The sequence below is a fragment of the Lissotriton helveticus genome, chromosome 2_2 (assembly GCF_964261635.1).
Source record: "Lissotriton helveticus chromosome 2_2, aLisHel1.1, whole genome shotgun sequence".
NCBI lineage: Eukaryota > Metazoa > Chordata > Amphibia > Caudata > Salamandridae > Lissotriton > Lissotriton helveticus.
In genome coordinates, this window is record NC_136060.1 from 336,331,318 (window position 1) to 336,345,385 (window position 14,068).

The following is a 14,068-nucleotide window of genomic DNA, read 5'->3' on the forward strand; positions in this document are numbered from 1 at the left end:
CGCGCTCAAAGTGATGGAAAAGGGAAGTTAGATGGGATAGGTGTGATGGGAAAGAAGTGAGGACTAGGTAAAGGTGGTTGTGACCTTAAAACAATCACAGTGCTATAAAATACATCCTTTACAGTCTAGATTAAGATCTGCAGTTCCAATACACTCTTAAGCATAGGGTCCGTTTCGTTCTGTTAATTATTCCTATGCGTAGAGAACATGTAAAGTCTGGTCTACGTTTCGACCCCCTGGTTGACGGGAAAGTTAAATCCTCAGGCTGGGGTCTTCTTCAGGACAAGGAGAAACAGGAGCGCTTATTGTGAGGCCCTTGGGTGGCCATTGTCATAGGACCGTCAAAGGTTCCTTCCTGGTTGTAGTTGTGCAATTATTGGGAACAGGACATTTCCATTTCAAACATCATGTTGTTACAATGGTCGCACCAAGCCAACCGCTGTTGCAGTTTAAGAATCATACAACCCACGTGGTTCGTTGGTTTACTCCGTGAGAACTGTCTCCGTGAAGCTGCCTCCTCGCTGTCAAAGCCGTGAATGGTTGGTCAGCTGCTTCTTGGCAGGCATCTATCTTAGACCTTTCTTCTGGTTTCTTTGCACTTTCAGATGTATCCGTTGCCTGGCGTGAATGACCTTGACCTTGGTTATTTGTTTTGTCCTCCAATATTCCTTCCTTTTCTTTCTCATCCACCACTGAACCACAATTTATTCACTAACATGTGTCGGTACCATTACCACCTTGCCGTTGTTCCTGATAGTCCCATTGCTCTTCCCCCCATTATTCTCCTTTGTTAAACATTGTAATCGGTGTAATTTAATATCTATCTTTTCATTGGTATTGATGTATTATTGCTGTGTTTTAAGGTTTTCATTGAAAAATATCCAACGATTCTACAATAATACAGTTCTCCTGAAAAAATAATAGTTCACATGTTTGAATCTACCTGCGTAGAACATGTGACATGAGAGGCCCAAAAAAACATGAACATATGAAATGAGCGACCACTGCGACCACTGCGCTTCTGGCCTGGTCGCCCCCTCTGCCTACCTGCTGCCCGCTGCCTTCCTGGTTTCTCTGCCGCTGCCCCAGACGCCGCAGGGCCGCCCTCCAAGCCTCTGCCTCCTGGTTTTCCCGCCGCTGCCCCAGTCGCCGCAGGGCCGCCCACCAAGCCCGACTTCTTTTTTCCAGCCGCTGCCAGCCCGCGGCCCCGCCCCCCCGCCAGCCGATTGGTCGGCCCGCTCCCGCCTCCCCGCAGACCCTCCCTACCGGCTCCCTTCTTAAGGGGACCCAGACCCTTCCAAGGGAGCGACCACTGCGCCTCTGGCCTGGTCGCCCCCTCTGCCTACCTGCTGCCCGCTGCCTTCCTGGTTTCTCTGCCGCTGCCCCAGATGCCGCAGGGCCGCCCTCCAAGCCTCTGCCTCCTGGTTTGCCCGCCGCTGCCCCAGTTGCCGCAGGGCCGCCCACCAAGCCCGACTTCTTTTTTCTCGCCGCTGCCAGCCCGCGGCCCCGCCCCCCTGCCAGCCGATTGGTCGGCCCGCTCCCGCCTCCCCGCAGACCCTCCCTACCGGCTCCCTTCTTAAGGGGACCCAGACCCTTCCAAGGGAGCGACCACTGCGCCTCTGGCCTGGTCGCCCCCTCTGCCTACCTGCTGCCCGCTGCCTTCCTGGTTTCTCTGCCGCTGCCCCAGACGCCGCAGGGCCGCCCTCCAAGCCTCTGCCTCCTGGTTTTCCCGCCGCTGCCCCAGTCGCCACAGGGCCGCCCACCAAGCCCGACTTCTTTTTTCCCGCCGCTGCCAGCCTGCGGCCCCGCCCCCCCGCCAGCCGATTGGTCGGCCCGCTCCCGCCTCCCCGCAGACCCTCCCTACCGGCTCCCTTCTTAAGGGGACCCAGACCCTTCCAAGGGAGCGACCACTGCGCCTCTGGCCTGGTCGCCCCCTCTGCCTACCTGCTGCCCGCAGCCTTCCTGGTTTCTCTGCCGCTGCCCCAGACGCCGCAGGGCCGCCCTCCAAGCCTCTGCCTCCTGGTTTTCCCGCCGCTGCCCCAGTCGCCGCAGGGCCGCCCACCAAGCCCGACTTCTTTTTTCCCGCCGCTGCCAGCCCGCAGCCCCGCCCCCCCGCCAGCCGATTGGTCGGCCCGCTTCCGCCTCCCCGCAGACCCTCCCTACCGGCTCCCTTCTTATGACGCCCCCGGAGCGACCGCGCAGCGGACGCGCGCAGCGGGAGCACCGATTGAGCGCCGAAGGTGCGCCAAAGGTAAGCCCGTCTGCGCCCGTCCGCGCCTGGCCCGCGCCCAGTGCCAGGACCCCTGGGTCCCGCAGACACCAGCCCACCCGCCGGACCTACGACGCCGCCACCCTCAACGCACTCAACACCAACCGAATCCCGGGATGCTACCGAGCCACCCCGAGACGAACCAACGGACCCTTCAGCTGCCACGCCTGCAAGTTCACCTGCATCCGGACCTGGCCTGCACCAACACCCACCAAGCCGAACACCAGCAGCAACCACCTGAAGTGCATCCTCCTCAACACCCGCTCCGTCCACAGACACGCCATCGAACTCTGGAACCTCCTCGACACCACAGCCCCTGACGTCGCCTTCCTCACGGAAACCTGGATGAACGACTCCTCAGCGCCCGACATCGCCATCGCCATCCCAGAGGGTTACAAGATCACCCGAAGAGACCGCGACAACCAGACTGGAGGAGGCCTCGCCATCATCTACAGGGACACCATCCGCATCAAGACCAACACCGACGACACCCTGAAAACCGCCGAACACCTGCACTTCCAGATCCACACGGAAAACCACCCTCAGAGGCACCCTGATCTACCGACCCCCGGGACCACGCACACAATTCAGCGAGGACATCGCCGACTTCATCAGCCCGCATGCCCTCCGCCGACTACATCCTCCTGGGGGACATCAACTTCCACCTGGAGAACAACAACGACCGCAACACCATCACCCTGCTCGACAACCTCGCCATCCTCGGTCTCAAGCAGCTGGTGTCCACCCCCACCCACCTCGCCAGACACACACTTGACGCCGTCTTCTCATCCAGCAAAGACATCACCTTCAGCCACACCACCGGACTCCACTGGACGGACCACAGCTGTGTCCAATTCACCTTCAAAAGGACCACGACCCACCACCACCAGCAACAGGTTGCTCGAAGAAGCTGGAACAAGATCACAGCCGACCAGCTCACCGCTTCCCTGAGCCAGCACCCTCCCGCCAGCTCAGCGAACCCCAGCCAGGCCGCCGACAACCTCACGAAGTGGATCAGCAACTTCGCGGACGAACTCGCCCCACTGAGGACCCCGCCCAACAGACCCGGCAGCAAGAAGGCCCCATGGTTCACCGACGAACTCATGAGCTCCAAGAAGAACTGCCGAGCCCTAGCGAAAGCTTGGAGAAGGGAACCAACTCCGGACAACATGACCACCCTCAAGCTTGCCACCCGGAAGCACCACCAACTGATCCGCGCCACCAAGAAAACTGCATTTAAGGACCGGCTGGACAACAACGCACACAACTGCAAGGAACTCTTCAACATCGTGAAAGAGCTCTCCAACCCCAACGCCGGAAACAACGACATCACCCCTTCGCAAGACCTCTGCAACTCCCTCGCCTCCTACTTCCACAACAAGATCGCGGACATACACAACAGCTTCAGCACTCAACCGACGCACGCCACGACCGAACCACCGCCCCCCACCACCACCCTCCGCGCCTGGAACCCGATCAGCACTGAAGACACCATCCGCACGTTGAACTCCATCCACTCCGGATCTCCGACAGACCCCTGCCCTCACCACGTCTTCAACAAGGCCGACACTGTCATCGCACCCCACCTGCGGGACATCATCAACACCTCCTTCGACACCGCCACCTTCCCGGAGAGCTGGAAGCACGCCGAACTCAGCGCCCTACTCAAGAAACCTACAGCGGACCCCACCGAACTCAAGAATTACTGCCCCATCTCGCTCCTCCCGTTTCCAGCCAAAGTCATCCAGAAGAACGTCAACAAACAGCTGGCCGCCTTCCTCGAGACGAATGGATCCCTCGACCCCTCACAGTCTGGCTTCCGAGCCAACCACAGCACCGAGACCGCCCTCATCGCTGCCACCGATGACATCCGAACCCTGATGGACAACGGAGAAACAGCGGCCCTCATCCTCCTAGACCTCTCCGCGGCATTCGACACTGTCTGCCACCGCACCCTAGTGCAGCGCCTCAGCAACGTCGGAATCCATGAGAAGGCACTGGAATGGATCATCTCCTTCCTCGACGGAAGAACACAGAGAGTCCGACTACCACCGTACAAGTCAGAGGCCACCGGAGTCATCTGCGGCGTCCCTCAAGGATCCTCGCTGAGCCCCACCCTCTTCAACGTCTACATGAGCCCCCTCGCGGCCATCGCACGCCAACACAACCTCAACATCATCTCCTACGCTGATGACACCCAGCTGATTCTCTCCCTCACCAACGACCCCGCCACCGCCAGAGCCAACCTTCACGAAGGGATGAAAGACGTAGCCGAGTGGATGACAACCAGCCGCCTGAAACTGAACTCAGACAAGACGGAAGTCCTCATCCTGGGCTCCTCGCCCTCCGCCTGGAACGACTCCTGGTGGCCCCCCGCCCTGGGCACCGCACCCAAACCGACGGACCACGCACGCAACCTGGGCTTCATCCTGGACTCCTCCCTCTCCATGACCAGACAAGTCAACGCCGTCTCCGCATCCTGTTTTCACATCCTGCGCATGCTACGGAAGATTTTCCGGTGGATCCCCACTGAGACCAGGAAGACGGTCACCCAGGCCCTCGTTACCAGCCGACTGGACTACAGCAACGCCCTCTACGCCGGAACCACCACCAAGCTCCAGAAGAGACTCCAGCGGATCCAGAACGCCTCAGCCAGACTCATCCTCGACATCCCCCGTCGCAGCCACATCTCCGGACATCTAAGAGACCTGCACTGGCTCCCCGTCAACAAGAGAATCACCTTCCGTCTCCTCACCCACGCACACAAAGCCCTACACGACCAAGGCCCGAGCTACCTCAACAACCTCCTCAACCTCTACGCTCCCAAACGCCACCTCCGATCGACCAACCACGCCCTCGCCGCCGTCCGCCGCATCCGAAGAGCGACAACAGGAGGAAGGTCCTTCTCCTACCTGGCCGCCAAGACCTGGAACTCCCTCCCGTCCGACCTGCGCCTGACCCAAGACCACCTCTCCTTCAGGAAGAAGCTCAAGACCTGGCTGTTCGAGCAGTAGCAGCACCCCCCCCCCCCCAAGCGCCTTGAGACCCTCCGGGTAAGTAGTGCGCTCTATAAATGTCTTTGATTGATTGATTGATTGATTGAGTTACTGATGTTTGGATACATTAGACTTTTGTTTTTCTGCTGTGAACTGGATTGCACCTATGGAAACCTAGGAACCCTACAAATTTCTGACAACTAGAGACCCAGCGGAATTCAGAATGGTGTGGCCTGCGCGGATACCCACACCTTTCCTTACCAAGATAGCACTGTAAAAATGACAAGCCTTGAGGAAAATTACATATTTTCTTCATATTTCTATGCGGGAAAGTTCCAGAATCTGTGACACATAATGAAAGACTTACCACCAGCATTACAATACTTATCACAATGAAACTGGTACCCCCATTTGTGTGGGTGGGCCTATCACCATGAAGGTCCCAAAATGCACTGTTGAAGTGTCAAAATTATAGCTTTGAATTAAAAACATTTCGGCATGTATGTAGCTGTGGTATGTGGGCCCATAGTCAGCCTACATGGAGGGAAGCAAACAAACATATACATTTCTCAAAACTGAATAGCAGGTAGAATGCAAGGTCAAGTAGCTCACTTCCCTGCAAACATGAAACTTTTTTTTGTATTTCTGCACATTTCTGTGAAGGAAAGTTAAAGAATCTGTGAGATTGACAAAAGTCTGCCAAACAGTGTTCCTACACTTCTCATGCTAATACTGGCACTCAACACATGGAGTGAAAGGCACTGTCAAAGAGTCAAGATTGTTTCTTTCAATTTACATTGATGCTTGGAATGTGGGAAGCTGTCGTATTTGGGCTCACTGTGTGCATGCACCTGAGGGATCCAGGGAGTTTTTAATACAAAATATGCAAGTAACACCACTCTGGATCCACAGGATCTCTACTTTTAAACAATGTTCAAGGTTGGTAGAGATCCCTAGAAGCAGTTTGACCCAGTGACTTGACATTGTACCCTGATACGTTCATCATCTCCTATGAAAAGCACCTGGACATTTGGTGTTTTTGTTTGGCACAGTTTAGATGTTTGCAGAGTGTTCTGGGTAAGACAAAATGCTGGGATCCACACAGATCACACCATCCTGAATTCCCCTGGATCTCTAATGTTCAAGGTAGGGAGGGTTCCGTGGGTGCAGGCTGAATGATTGAAACCATCCCTCTTGGAAAGTGACAGGAAATTGGATTAAGCATAATACTGACATCTACAAGTGTTAGAAATGGCATTCCCGGTTGGCTGAGGTATGAACCCAGGCCAGGCAGGAACCACCACTCTAGTTAGGGTAAGGTAGATACACACTAAAAGATAACCTGTCTCACCATCTGGTAGCTTGCACAGAGCAGGCAGGCTAATCCAAAGAGGCAATGTACAAAGTATTTGTGCAACACACTCATAACAGTAAGACAATGACTACACCACAAAAAGACTACATAGAGATTTAGAAAAATAGATTGTTATATTTTGAACATTACAAGACCAAAACATCAAAAAATCCCATAGGTAGAACTCAAGATATTCATTTTTAAAGAATAAAAGAGTTCTAGAAGCAATATGTGCCAATGGGGGCTATCTGGTCGTACCGGACCAGGACAAACTCAGAAGTTCAGGCCATCTGCAATGGAGTGTGGGTTTACTACAGGGACCCACTTGGGCCTGTTGAACACAGTACCTTGAAGCCTGGGGCGCAGACTTCATGCCAAGGCTTTGCATCATGTGGCGTTGGTTCAGAGATGCTATGCAGCGAGGCTTTGCGCAGCTTCGTGTCATCCAGAAACAGTTCTGCGAGGTGTTTAGCGAGGCTCTTCGAGGCTTCACGCCGTCCAGTGTCAGTTTCGAGGAGCTGTACGGCAAGGCTTTACTGGGCTTCGCATTGCATCAAATTGTTTCCTATTATGCAAGTATCTGGGTCTACGCCCAGTGAATCAGGCACAGGAGCTGGGGTAGAGACTTTGACATCCGTGAGTTTCAAGAAACAGAAGGCAAGCCAACAAGCAGTGGAGCACAGTTGGAGTGAAGGCAAAGTCAAGCTCTCCTCAGCACAGTCAGAAAGCAGCAGGCACCAGGGCAACAAGCAGAAAATCAGGCATTTCGGATGAGCAGTCTTCTGGGGTACTTTAAGGAACACAGCAGTTCTTCTGGTAGTGTTTCAGTTACAAGTCCAGTAGAGTCTGATTTTAGGGATCAGAGACCCAGTACTTATACCCAAAAGTGCCTTTCATGTGGGGGTGACTTCAAAGCAACACTCAGAAGTGCACAAGTATCCCTTTCAACCCAGTCCTGCCTGCCAGGCTATCAGTGGGGGGCAATCAGTCCTTTGTGTGCGGACAGGACACTGTCTATTCAAGTGAAATGTTATCCCCTCCCTTCCATTCCGCCCATGCAAGGCCATCAGACAGTAGATGTATGTAGATGGGTACTCAGACACACCTATCCTTGCTGTGTTGTGGCTGTTTGGAGGGAATGCACAAAGTATAGCACCCACCCCAGCCATGTATTAGAGACACTGTCAGGTAAACAGAGCAGTAAGTGCAGAAAAATGTCCACTCTAACAATAGCATTTCTAAAGCAGTAATTAAATCCAACTTCACCAGTAAGCAGGATGCATCATTACTATTCCAAACATAACAAACATCTCTGATCAGGAATTACAGCTTTAAAGTATATTAAGGAGTTCACAACGCAACTCTATGAGAGAAGTAGGCCTTACAGTAGTGACAAATGAAATAGGCTTTTTGTCTATACCATGGCATGTAAAATCTAATGGTACATGTCCTACCTTTTACATGCATAGAACTCTGCCCTTAGGGTTACGTAGGACCTACCCTAGGGGTGACATATGTAATAAAAGGGAAGTTTACAGTCACATACAGTCACTACAGTGGCAGTTCTGAGATAGGTTTGAAAGGCTACTTCTGTGGGTGGCACAATCAGTGCTGCAGTTGCTAGTATCGTTTAAAGTACAGGCCCTGGGTATATGGTACGCCACTTTGTAAAGAACTTACCTCCAATTGTCCTCAATGCCCATGTTGGTAGGCTTCCACTGATTGCCAATCCTCCCCAGGCCAACATATGAGAGAAAAATCGGATTTAGGTGGAGTTTTGACCAATGGGCCAGCAGAGAGAGGGGTAAAGCTCCAATTCTTCCTCCCCTAGGCAGAATGATTCTCTTTTAGCAAGGGTTGTGATTGTAGCCCGATGTCAGGATGGGTACCCGGGTGGTTTAGTGTGTACACATTTGTCTGTACTCTGGGGACTCCACTGATGACAGCCCTAAACTCCAATGATCTTTACATAAATAATCTTTGGCTGGGCTATCTACCTACTTAAATCAGAGAGGGTTAGAATGACCTCTTACAAAGAGTGTTCCTCAAGATGTAGGTGCATGCTCCAGTTGGTCACAAGGATGGGTTATTCTACAAGAGGAAGACCAAAAGTACCACCAAAACATAGCAGGATCATTGTCCTTCTTACGAGCAACGCAGGAACCCCACCACATAACCATTCCAGATGACATCCAAGAATTTCAAATTAAATAGAGAGTATTAGACCACTTCCCCCATTGTGAATGGTTTACCTCATTCTTTGGGGTGCTGGTAACTGTTCAATGCTTTACAACCAAATTCATTGTCGCAAATTGGAAGGGATGCCCTTAAGCCACCCTTTCCAAATTGTGATTTGTTGTGCATCTCTATATCTATTTTGCAATTAACTAACCATTTACCGATATTCAAAATGGGTTTAAGAGATAGTACAATGCCATTTAGTGGTCACAAAACCTGTGATTTAGCAAATCACAGTGTTTACAACTCCTAAATATCTTAGTACATCTGGCCAATAGTCCAAAAGAATCAATGATACAGCTACTACGGCTTAATAGTGTTGTTCCACCAAAAAGGTTTCCTTTAGCTCCTAGAACAACTTATATTTGCACTATCCTAACATTCATCTTAGAATTCTTCAGACTTGGATCAATATTGTCACTCCCACTTACCACATCCTGAGCACAAGAACCAGTGTCAAAGTTCAAAAATCCATGACAGAAAGTCAAGCACTTACTGTCCTTGATGGGCTCTATGTAAACCACGTGTCCAACACTGCCACATTTTACAGTGCATTGACAAAGGAACAGAAATCAATGGACTGGGGTCTGCCCTTCCTCAATTTCCCAGGTTTCCTAAAAAAACACATAGTTCGCCTTCGACTTTCCTTTAAAAACATTCATTTTGAGATCATATCTAAACTTGCACCTTTGGAGGTACACTTTATGTCTTTGTGTACACACACCTTTATCTAAAATGCAACACTGCTACACTGGGTTGAGCTTTGTGTTCATTCTCCAGCCCTTTGACACATGAAAGATGAATTCACTGTCACACGTATGGGGATTGTGCAGTGTGTCAACCACATTACCGGCAGCACCTCCCCAAGCAACAGACCAATGTCCTCTACTCTCTGCACAAAGGATTTGACAACCCTATTCATCCATTCAGAAAAGCCAGTGGCCTTAGGTGAATGAACAACAGTTTTCTGGTGGAAAGTTGTCAAACACTCCAGAAAATTCTGCATTTCCAGAGTAGAAAACTATAGCATCTTGAAACTGATTATTGCAAGATATTAGGTTATTATTTGTGAAGGATGTCCTTCACAAGTAATAAGTCCTCAAATATCTTGTTTGTACTCGGAACCAAGTACCACGCTGTAGCAGTTAACGCTCTCAGGTTAGGGAAGCAGAGTAATCCATCACCTCCTGAGGGTAGATGGTGTGGGCTAATAACCCCAGCTCACTGGTACACAAAAACAACACTCAATAATTTATTGCTCAGTCAGTGCATTTCTTTTCCAATAGAAAAGTACATTTATTACCCACACACCACAAACCACTAGGCATCCCTCAAAAACATGTACAATAAGGTAGATGGATATGCATTTGGTGATGACACATTAGACCATATTGGGTCCTGAATCCTATAATCAGAATATCCCCCGCCTTTACTAGATGCAACATCACAATGTAAGCGTGTGTCTTCATCAAAAAGGCACCTCTAGTGGCTTTGCCAGTGTGTCACTACATCAGTAAAAACAGTTACATGTTATAATTCATTAATGCAATACAACTAAATCAATGTGGATTGTACCAATATGCAATACATTTGATGTCCCACCTTTGTAGTCAATGGGGTTAATACCAAACAATCATTAGCATTTGTTATACTGTCAGAAGTTGCATTATCAATGATTACATTGCAAATCAAGCATTATATTCAGAAAATGTGTCCTAGAGGCTTTCTTCTATTTTTATTATGCTACTAGAGCAACTTTTGAACCACCCAACAGGGTTCCCCATGCTCCAGAACTGATGAGCATAAAGCTCTAACTCTAGAAGTGATTGAAGCCAGCCAAATTGTCTCCGGGGGTCGTGACTGCATTCCCTGAGAGACAAAAGATTTTTTTTTGCTTACTTCTACTGAGGGGGCTCCTGCACTCCTTGCAACCCTCAGTGTTTTGAAAACATTAGTGGTGGCCCTGCCCATCCTGCAGCCTCCACTGTACACAGGATATGCAAACTAAATGCCCATGCAAGAGGGATACACCTCAGGTCCAGCTGATCAGGCCCATTTATATCTATGATGTACTTGTTTTTCTTTTTGAAGTGGCTTAGTCACTTGCAGGGCACCTACGTGTTAGTTGAATCAAGGGTCAGTCTATAAAAGTCTTCAGGGGGTCATAAGGGGCACAGGGCTGTTGGTTCTAGTGACCTATCATAGTCCTGGGTGTCGGCTGGACTAAAATTTCCAAAGTTCATAATTGCAGGGGTATTCCTTCCAGTTCAGCATTTATCATTGTTGCTTGAAAGTCCATTTTCTTCTCATCAGTCTCTCCCTTGTGCAGGTTTTTTTAATGGGGTGGAAGCCAAGGCCAATCTTATGGTGCCACATCATCCCTTTACCCCTGTCATAACTCTCATACACAGCCTACAGGGACATCAAGTTGTCTGTGGAAGAACTTCCCTAAAATCCTCAGCTTCACCCCCTAGATGGCAGTGACTCGATCCCTTTCCTTCAGAACTTCAAATTGAGACCCTCCTTTGGCTCCAGAGGTCTGGCTCTTTTGCATTGTTTCTGAGGGCCTGGCCTATCCCAGACCAGGTGGAGTGGGACAATATAAATAACAGATGTAGATTTCATCACCACACCTTCCTTTCTCAGGAACTCAGACACTGTTAATGGCTCTATTATGTGGGAAGGGCCTTGACCCTCCTTTTGGTGAGCAGAGCAGTTAATTTGGCCCAGTAGTGGGGGACAGAGGCCTGAAATCTGATTATGACTGATTTAGGGAAATATGACTGTTAGACCTGAAAGCTTTAGGGTGGTCTTCCCACAAGCGTTTTGCCTTCTTCACTCCTAGTTTTGCTCAAATTCGATTTTGTCGGCCTTAGACGAACATTACCACTCCTTTAAGTATAGTAAAGTCTCTTGTAAAGTGGTACTGCATGTAATTTAACTACTGCTAATGGACTTGCAGCAAGTGTTGCGCCACTTGCCAAGTAGCTCTGTTAAAACGTCTCAAACCTCTTGTTGGAGCCTGTTTGATGTTTAAAACTGCCATTTCGACCTAGCAATTATTTGCTAGGCCTAAACCCTTCCTTTTAATACTTCTAAGTCACCCCTAAGGCAGCCCCTAACCAGCCCTTAGGAGTGTATTCTTCAGTTGTATTTCTTCAATTGTTGAGTATTGAAATGGCATTATGTTTTTAGGTTGTCTAAAATGTGTGTTTGCTTTTCGAGGACTGCATTTAGCAACTGTTTGCTTTTCAAATGGAGTCAGCAAGTACACATGGCTAGTATGTAGTTTAACCAAAAAACTTGGTTGCTTTTTTATCTTTGATGGGTTTTTTTCTCACAAGGACAAAAGAACTTGTTATTCCCTCCCTATCCAGCTTCTTCTTGATACCTACAAATTCCTTATAATGCATGATCTCAAACTAATCGATTTATTATAAGCTTACTTATTTTGTTTATACTTTAATTTCAGCGACCATATGAAATTCATTCAACAACGCCTATAGATGAAATTCTCAACATGTTCAAAATCGAAAGAGTACACTACTCTTCAACATGGTGCAAGAACATGGTGGAATTACTAAAAAAGGTAAGTGAAAATTGCATGATCATTTTAATTGCATACCTTCATTGGAGAATACTATATTCACTACAGAATAATATAAAGCAGTGCCTAAATGTTTACATACTGCAAACACATTTTGTTCCATTTGTTACACATGTTTATACACTGTATTACTGCCACATGCTTACACGTAAGCTAAACCTGAAAAATCCAATGTGTGCCTTTAGGATATATGGGGATGTGTTCCAATTTATTTACAAATTGCAGGCAACATGTGGCAAAGGAGTATTTTGAGGGGACTCACAATTTAACAGATGAAGGGCCTGATGCACAAAGGGATTTTGTGGTTGCAAAATGTACACATTTTACCAAATATTGTGCTTTGCAAAATGCAAAAGGTATTTTGTGAGTCAGGTAAGCCTTTCTAGCTCACAAAGTACTATTTAAAACCCCTTGAAAATTCAAAGAATACCTCTTCCACTTCCAAGTTGCAATAGTTGGTGTTAGCAATCGGGTTATTGGTTGAGGGAAGTGAAAACCCTTCTCGAGCACCAACCACAATCCTTTTCAGGGTGAATCACAAAAGTCACTAAATTAACCTGTAAACATTAATGAAGTGAAAACACAACACAATAAAAATAGAAAAATCCCAAACCAAATTAGAGAATAGAGTACATTTTATATAATAACCCGACACAAAAGCAAGTTAAATCCAATCAGTAAAACCAGAGATGTGCAATTTCAAAATTTTTGGTTGGTATAGCACCCAACAGCACAAAGCACCACTCATGGTTATCTGGTCATGCTAGACTGGGGGGAAATCACAAAAGGTGATGGAGCGACTGTGATGAACCATTGGAAGGATACAAGGGCCAGGTTAGTCTCAGTGAAAACATTACCTCCTAATAGTCTGTCATGAAGAGGTCCATTTGCGGAAAAGAAGGCTGTGAACAGCAGGGAGAGAATTGTGGATGGTCGTCGTTGTAATGCGAAGAGCAGGCCTGACATTGTAGATGGCTGTCACTGTAGTGTGAAGATCTGGTTGGACATCACAGACGGTTATTGCTGAAGCATCACGTTGGCGGTCACCGTGGACTTTTGTAGCTGTAGTGCAAAGTGTAGATCTCGCATTGCCAGCCTCCACTGGCGATTGCTGTGGTGCAGAGTCTGATTCACCAGAGCTTTGCACTGATGGTCATCGTGGGCTGTTCTTTTTGTAGCATGATGTGAGGATCTCGTGTTGCTAATTGCATCTGGCATTCTCTGTAGCATGAAGAGTCTGGTTTACCGAAGCTTTGCGTTGGTGATCATCAAGGCAGCAACGTCTCAGCATGAACCAGCCCGTTTTTTGTCATGAAGAGCCTAAAACATCAGGGTTTCTCCTTTTCCTGAAGAGAAGTGCACTCTGATGCTAACCAAGGATTTAGGGATCGGAAGGCATCTTCTGGGTATCAGGAAGAGGACAACCAAACTCTGGCAGGTTCAGTTGCAGTCCAGGCATGTCCAAGTATGTCCCGTTGTTGCAGGTCAGCTGGACAGTTTCAGGGACACCTCGGGAGCTTGTTAGGCCCTTGTAGCTCAGAACAGAGGTCAGCCTTTGAAGTCACTCAGGTTAGCCTGGGTTGAAGGAAGAAGAACCAGTCTCT

The 14,068-nt window shown here is 48.9% G+C and overlaps 1 protein-coding gene across 1 annotated transcript in view; it reads left to right on the forward strand.

Annotated features, from left to right (window-relative positions):
- STK32B (serine/threonine kinase 32B) overlaps window positions 1-14,068 on the forward strand; it is a 1,644,519-nt gene that overhangs the window by 1,205,807 nt on the left and 424,644 nt on the right. The window contains exon 8 of the mRNA XM_078678995.1: window positions 12,330-12,446. Coding sequence (XP_078535121.1) covers window positions 12,330-12,446 — 117 coding nt within the window. The remainder of the gene's footprint in view (window positions 1-12,329; window positions 12,447-14,068) is intronic.